The sequence below is a fragment of the Terrapene carolina genome, unplaced genomic scaffold (genome assembly GCF_002925995.2).
Source record: "Terrapene carolina triunguis isolate 2854851 unplaced genomic scaffold, T_m_triunguis-2.0 Scaffold210, whole genome shotgun sequence".
Classification (NCBI taxonomy): domain Eukaryota; kingdom Metazoa; phylum Chordata; order Testudines; family Emydidae; genus Terrapene; species Terrapene triunguis.
The window spans coordinates 24,044,447-24,052,393 of record NW_020664561.1 but is presented as its reverse complement, the minus strand read 5'-3'; the positions used below and the strand labels follow the sequence as shown (position 1 = coordinate 24,052,393).

General features: G+C 38.2%; 1 protein-coding gene across 1 annotated transcript in view; it reads left to right on the top strand.

The window, feature by feature from the left end:
* Nucleotides 1-2,007: 2,007 nt before the first annotated feature.
* The window catches only part of LOC113407206 (coagulation factor XIII B chain-like), a 29,976-nt gene continuing 24,036 nt past the window's right edge, over nucleotides 2,008-7,947 (top strand). The window contains exons 1-5 of the mRNA XM_026655380.1: nucleotides 2,008-2,117; nucleotides 4,012-4,188; nucleotides 5,449-5,637; nucleotides 5,785-5,967; nucleotides 6,780-6,980. Of these exons, the coding sequence (XP_026511165.1) occupies nucleotides 2,012-2,117; nucleotides 4,012-4,188; nucleotides 5,449-5,637; nucleotides 5,785-5,967; nucleotides 6,780-6,980 (856 nt within the window). The 5' untranslated portion in view covers nucleotides 2,008-2,011. The remainder of the gene's footprint in view (nucleotides 2,118-4,011; nucleotides 4,189-5,448; nucleotides 5,638-5,784; nucleotides 5,968-6,779; nucleotides 6,981-7,947) is intronic.

Genomic DNA, 7,947 nt, shown 5'->3' with positions numbered 1-7,947 from the left:
CTAGACTTCCAGTTTCTTTAAATCCTGCTTTGGGGTGGGAAACTGACTCTTTTGAAGAATATTTCTGACCAATGAACACATTTGTATGATCGCTAGCAATCCTGGGAGCTGTGTTTTATGATTCTAAGGGCAGGGAGAGGGTGTTCCAATTATTAAGAAACTTGAATTTGCAAAAATCAAGCACTCAAAAATTAGGAAATGACAGAATTAAGGTTGCTGTGCATCTTGAATTAATCTTCCCTGTGTGTATGAATTATGATACATTCTTTTAGTTACAGTCCATTAATTCCTATGTTACCACTCACAATGCCTTAGCTCCTGCCTCATCTGACTTTGTGCCTATAAGCCCCTTAGACTCACTCCACCAACTCTGCTCCCCCCATTCTCTGGCTCCCATAACCTCCTTCCCTCCTTGCTGCTATTCTGTCCCCGCTCTCTCCCACTAAACATCATTCCTCATCCCTCTTTATTCAAATCAGGCTGATTCCTAATTCTCCTTCAGGCTACCTAGATGCCAGCCAGGGGGGCACTGATAGTACATGAGACATAGTCTCCCTCCTCTCAGTTTCTGTACCCAATGCCACAGTGATCTCTGACATTAGGGCAGAGCAATTGTTGGAAAACTCCTGCAGCCCCAGAATGGTGATTGCCCAGTGCAGACAGAATCTTTGATGAATTTAGTTGTCAAATTCGAGGAAGTCTCTACTGAGCATGTAGGCACTGTGATTTTTTAAAGTATTATAAGGAGTGTCATGGAGTCCCACTCATAGATGAATATTGCTTTCTTTGTTTCTTGTTGTTGTTGTTAAGCAACTAGACTGGAGAGAATACTAGAACATGTACTATAGTGAATAACTTTACATTAGTTTGGACGGATCCTAGGGGACCACATAGCCTATGAAAAAGAAATTTCATTCTAGCCTATGAAAAAGAAATTAAAATGTTTGCAAATATGCTGTCTTCCTACCCTATGTTTAAAGCATCATAAGAAAAATATTCATGCAATGGATATTTGTGTGGGTTGTTTATCCCTAAATAAAAAAGATAATATGTAGGTGTTTTAGGATAATTGCATTTATTTTTCACCAACAGCCCACAGATAAAATACTTGTAAATGTTTTCCTATAACATAGCTTGGGAACTTATTCTCCACAGTCTGGTGTTTCCTTAACAGTGAGTGTAGAACTGTGAGATTGGAACCACAGTTGCAAAATAAGAGAACATAACTTTACGGTTATTTGGTAGCAATGTACAGAGTTTTCTGCTCCCAAAACTTTTTCAGTTTCTTTCAGTGAATGTTGATGCCTATCCCGTACAATGTAGTGTGATGCACTAAAGATAATCCTGTATTTGTAAGTGTCCCTGCCTCATGGTGTTTTGGATGTCTCCACAAAAGCAATTATCCACATCTACTATACTCCCCAGAGGGACAAAAGGACTTGGAGGATGAGCTACAGTCTGATAACGTAAAGTAAGTAAATGTGAATAGCACTAATAGTCTTTAACCTTTGCTGGGAAGTTCCCCCAAAACATGATTTACCAGAATAAGCTCTACCTCACTCCAAAATTCAAAGTGTCTGTATGTCCTGACCAATGACTGATAAACAGTCAGGCTTGCACAATACCAGCTTCCACTGGCAAATGCTATCTCTCAGGCCTGGGCTTCACTCAAGTTTTTCGCCACAACCTAATTGGCTGCCAGTTAATATGAGGTAGTTGACACAGACATAAAGGGTAATGTAAACACTGCCCAAATGTTTGTTCCAGGCTCCTGGTTTACTGAATCGATCAACCTGGAGTAAACCTCTAGCATAGATATAACCTGTCTACTGCACCTGCCAGCCCAGCTGCCTCCTCCTGGTGCTGCTTTTGTGTTCCTGGTGGAGTTTATATCTGTTATTTCTGGAATTAGATGTTGCAAGAGAAGAGGTCGGGGTGCAACAGAGAGGGGTTATAAAGGAAGGTCAGTCTTCATTTGCTGAGGACAGGATCCAGAGAAGAGCAGAACTCCATGTCAGCTATTACAAGTGCTGGGTGTACTTTATCAATCACCAGCATGACTTTGCTGAGAGGTATCATCATTCAGATACTCTGGGCTTTCTATGCTAAGGGACAAGGTAAGATGCAAAATGAATTAAAAGATCCTCAGCCCCATTTTGCAAGGGTAAAACAATGACTCATGGAACATAGTAAATAGGGGGTTTAGTGACAAATGGAGGAGAGTGCGTGAGAACCTTTGCAGATGGAGGGTTAGTTATGGAGCCTTACTTTCGTGTTGTTCTAGAGACTATTTCCATGTGTCTACTGCCTAATGAAACAAGGCTAATGAAACAAAATACTTCAGAGGGATTCAGAGTGCAAAAGTAATGTTAATGAAGTAACTTCTTTTTTCTTGAGTAATGAAAAATGGTTGATCAGACGTTGGTCAAAGTTCCCCCCAAACATTTACTTTTGGACTGACAAAGAACATGACAAACTTCAGCCCCAGTAAATGCTTCGAATGAAAGAATTGTCTCAGCCATAACCCTGGCATTGGTAAGGAGGTGCTACACTAAATTAATATTGAGTTTTCTTTACATGAACATTAAAATGTTTGTGTTCAAAGAGAAATATTAGCATTGACAAACAATAAATCCTGATATGATTTGATATGTTAATTCAGGAAAAAGCATAAGCTGTTCCAAGAATTCTGAATACTTGAATCAATATATGGCAATCTCTGCTTTATGGTCATTGATTTCTTATTTGTAACAGTTTTCTTTACATTCAAAGGGTCAAAGCAGAAGGCTAAAGGTGCAGGCCTTGCTCCTGTGAGCAGACCCACATAAAGGGATGACTTTTATGAGCAGAGATTACTCACATGAGTGAGGGTGCTAGACAGGCTTTTAATTAAGAGGAGTAACAGATGGGGTGACAAATACAAGTAGGGGAGGACAAAGGTGACAACAGCATCATCATTTAGTGGCTTAGGTGAGTGATTTTACATGATTTAAAAAAAAAAAACCTTTATATATATGAGAATTTAGATACACAATAGTTATTGAAAATAATAGTATTTCTCCTTCATCTTCTAGGCATCTTTGAACATCTCTGCCATAATCTGATTAGATAACATTTCTCCAGACCTCAGCATTTTTCATTCATTGGATCTAGATTTCCCAGAATTTGTGGGTGTTGGATCCAGTATAACTGAGGGATTTCTTTTTCTAAAAGACTAAACAAAATGGTAGTTGGGAACACTGGTGAACTGACCTCTAGACTCCAAGTACATGTGCAGGTTTTATGGACCTAATGTAGCTAAAATAAAATATAGAAATCTTTAAAAATAAGCCAGATTATGTAGCTATTAGTAGCATTATATATATATAATAATTGAGAGGGCATGTTCAATCTTAATTGACAACACTGAAGTAGATTCTGCCATGATGGGCTCATTATAAATGCTTAGGTAGACTAGTTTAGATTAGACAGAATTGTTTTCCATTCAGACTCAGAAGTTTTATTCAGATTTGGGCAGGGAGGGTTCTGATATTTGGACAATATTCAGAGCCTCCAAATCTAAATGATATCTGATTTGAACACTAGCCTTTGCCCACTTCTCTCTGTAGGACTCCCTCCCCCTCTCCCAGAGCCCCATGCCATATTTTAGACTTGAATGCGTTGACCAGTGTGGATGTGATAAGATTACACAGTTCTTCACTGTTTATCATTTCAGTGATAATGTCACCAACATGGAATAGGTTTCTAAGTAACAAAACATGAAAGTCCAACCTGCCTGCAAAATGATTTTTTTTCTTTCAATGATGGTTTGTTTATATAAAGTAGAGAAAAAGGGAGAGATAAAAGTGTTATATTTTAGCTCAAGTCAGTCTTTTGGAAATATTTATACAATCTAAAATATATCAGAGCTCTGCACTGCAAGCTGACAAAATAGTCTGAAATGCTTTTTCAGATGCTCAGTTACCCAATCTGCACCTATAATGAATAACACTGTGTGTTTGGTTTGTGTAGTGCCAGTATGTGAACAGCCGCCTGATGTTGATTTTGGCAAAATTATTAGTGGTGAGAAATCGCAATATGTGGAGAGTGACTCTGTGCAGTACAGCTGCTATCCTGGATACACACTGGCAGGATCTGAACGGATAACGTGTGATGGGAGAAACTGGATGCCAGCGCCAAAATGTTTGGGTAAAGGGAAATTTGAATCTATTTTATTCCCCACAGTTTAAGTCTTGGTGAATTTTTGTTAATGAATGCAGATGTATGTAGAACTCGGTAGTTGATCAGAGACCATAGGTGAGAAGAATCCTTCATTATTCCACTATTGCAGGAAAGCAGTTGGTTGCCGTCACCGTGTCTCCATGTTGTGGAGTTAGGGTGCATTCTGACGCAGGTATTTGACCAGGGAGAAAACAAGTAATATATTAAATTTCCATCACTGGATTTTATAGCATTGTTTTTCTAGTGGGTTCAATGCGTTCTCCTTCAATGTAGATGTTGACATTATAATGACTGTGGAGTCACCTTCTTTCCTTATTCCTGGAACAGCTTTCCTCCTTCAAATCCCTCCACAAAACCCACCTCTTGTGGCTTGACTTCCCTCGCTCCCTGCAATCTATGCTCAGGCATTCCTTATTCCAGCTCCCAAGAGGACAATTTATAAATAGTAATTTTAAACATTTGGCAATTTAAGAAATATTAGAAAGCCTAAGAGGTTAATGTAAAATGGCTAACTTTAAACCCCTGCTTGCCTCGCCCCATACATCTCCCAAGAAATTTAACCCTTTCCCCCTGTATTGTGAATACCACACCGAGCCCCTAAAAGTAATATTCTTAGTCACAACTTTAACTCGTGTGCCACATTTTCACTAGTACAATGAAACCTATCAAAAGTGATCCATTTAGGGACTGATAAAAATCAGTCAACAGAAATGATCTTCTGATAAAAATGAAACAGAATTGTACTCAATATACTTTGGGGTTCTTAGGGATGGTCTCCTAATGAAAGTAATTGCTTAATAAAGGTGGTCGCTTTGGAGAGGTAATTTGAATTTAGTTTTCTATTCTCTTCAGTGACTTCTCTGGTGACTCCAATTCCAACTATCCAATCAGCAACCATCTCCCTTTCACCATTCCTTGACAAGTTTAATTTGCAATCAAAATGCAATTAGACTCTGAGCCCAATCACCCAATGGAAACAGTTTTAGGCCCCATATCTAATGCAGACTCATGAAATTTATTATGAGATTTAGCTAATAAATTATTTTTGATATTTGCCATAATCACTTTCTGCGGCCAGATCATAGAAGAGATTCTTATTATGGTGAAAGATTAAAATAAAGCAATAGCTTTAATTGTGTGTAATCTGATTTAGAGTTTTGGAACTGATTAACTTAAAGCTTTGTGGTGAATAATATGTCGTTCTAATTTTTTCCTGTTTTCATTTAGCACCATGTACCATCACAAAACAGCAACTGGAGGACAAAAAACTGCTTCTGTCCAGTGGCCGTAGACGTACAATAATGGTTGTAAATGATCAAATAGTGGAATTTTCCTGCAGTGAAGGATATAACCCTACAGATCCTTCAGCCAGGAAGTGTGTTGATGGACACATAGATTTTCCACTGTGTATCTCTGGTAAGTTTGATAATTTGCAGACACTGTCTATAACTCACATGAAATGAGGGGAAGATAACGAAGAAAATCTCATCCTAAGTAGCCTTAAGGGTGAACAAGCAATGATTGGGCATGCAGTATCATTTTGTTTTGTTTGTTTTTGCTTAGCCACAGGAAAGAAATGTGGACGTCCACCTGTTGTTGTTAATGGAGATATAACTACTTTTTTGCAAAAAGAGTATGCCTCAAGTTCTTCTGTGGAATACAAATGCCAAAAGTTTTATTCAGTGAAAGGGCAAAATAAATCTTTCTGTAACAATGGAAACTGGACAGAAACACCAATTTGTGAGGGTAAGATGATGTTTATATATCTGGTAGTAGGTAAAAGTGCTTCACAGTTCAAATATCATTTTTGTTACATTATTTTGTACCAATATTTTGAACTTTGTAATATAGAGATTTTACTGTTAGAAATCTAAATATTTCTGATGAAAGTTCAAAATCTCCTGAGCTTCTTTTAGAAGTTATTGGAAAATGTATTTTCTTTACAATTTCAATGAAGTCCTTTTAAAGGAACATTCAATGAAATTTCAGGGTGGAAAATTCAAAATTGACAAAAGTAAATACTTTTTCACAGAACACGTAATTAGATGGTGGAACTCATTGCCATAGGAAGTGATTGAGGCCAAGAAGTTAGCAAGACTCAAAAAGGAATTCAGTGTTTATATGGCCTACAAGAATATCCAGAATTATCATGATTAATAATGATAAAAAATGTGGAAACAATATTCACACTCCTGTTTCAGGGTTAAATCAGTCTGTAATTATCAGAGATCAAGCTGAGATCTAATATTAGGGGGTGGGGAGCAAATTATCCCATCTCTGCCTGCCTCAGGGTTCTTACACCTTCCTCTGATGCATCTGGTACAGGCCACTGGCTGAGATCTAATCTGGGAATCCCAGGTTCTTGACCAGACCATTTTTCTATTACTAACATCAAAACAAATTTGTGATTATTGGAAAAGCCAGGTAATATCTTGTTCAGTGTTTGTTCCTGACAATCCAGACACTTTTCTTCTATCTCTGCCCCCGAATCACTCCACCTAGACCTCAACCACGATAACTATATGTACATCATTAGATTTCTGCTTTTCTCACTCTAGAGCCATGTGTTATCTCTCAGGAAGAAATGCAAAACCGTGGCATAGAGCTGACTGAGACATACAATGGAAAACAATACATACAACATGATGATTTTGTTGTGTTTAAGTGCAAATCAGGACATGTACCCCAGGCATTTTTATCTCCTGATTTCACTGTGTGGTGTCATTCAGGCAATATTGTGTATCCCCAGTGCAATAAAGGTATGTGTTCCTTAATTAAATTACTATTCCTTGGGATATTCTGAGCTGGGAGGAAAATGAGCAAACTTGAAACAAAAGACCAGTGCTTCATAGGCTTATATTTGATAAATACAGAAAAAATGACACCACTATCAAAAGTGTGGAATGTACAGATGACACTTATGGACTGAATTAACTTGTTTTTATTTAGGAGGGCTTCATTGATTTAGTTGTTAGAAAACAAAGATTTAATAGATCAGGGTAGATAGCAGCATTAAGTGCCCTGTTGCCTTATTTGTCATACTGGAAATAGAGCAGCACACACTGGAAAATAATTAGCCTTTAAAGGAGAAATCAAATTAGATGCATTTATGGTTAAATTAGCTCCCTTGCAAATACAGGTGTGGGTTTATGAACCTAGCAGAGGTGCTTCTCTATTCATTTATCATTATTGGAAAGAGTTGGTAAGACAGTGGATACATGGGACCAGAAGGCAGAATTTCCTTGGGTGTTTTTTTTTCGTGTTCTCAACAGGGTTCTTCACGACAATCTATTAAGGGAAACAAATACTCAGAGTAAAGAATACAATTCTATATAAGTTAGAAACTTGCCAGGCAATGGGAAACTTGGGGTAATGCTTAGTGGGTTTGAGAGAATAGAACGGCATTCAGGCACCTTTCGCTCTCTCCACATTTGGGGCCATAAGTGGATAGTGGGGGAGAAACAGCTCCTGCCATAACTGTAAGCAGCACAAGGACTGTTCTAAGTTGTGCTGACAAGAGAAGTCCCATAGGAAACCTTCTACCAGCTGAGGACGGGGTGGGGCTGCCCATGACAAACCATTCCATCATACAGGGGGAATCTTCACCATTCCCAGTTAGAGATAGTTTAAAAGTTTTTTCATGTCACTTCAACGGTGCAAAAAGACCTTAACCGGGTTCAAGGATGTGGCCTCTAGAGTTTAACTAATGACAACTTAGAGTGGCAA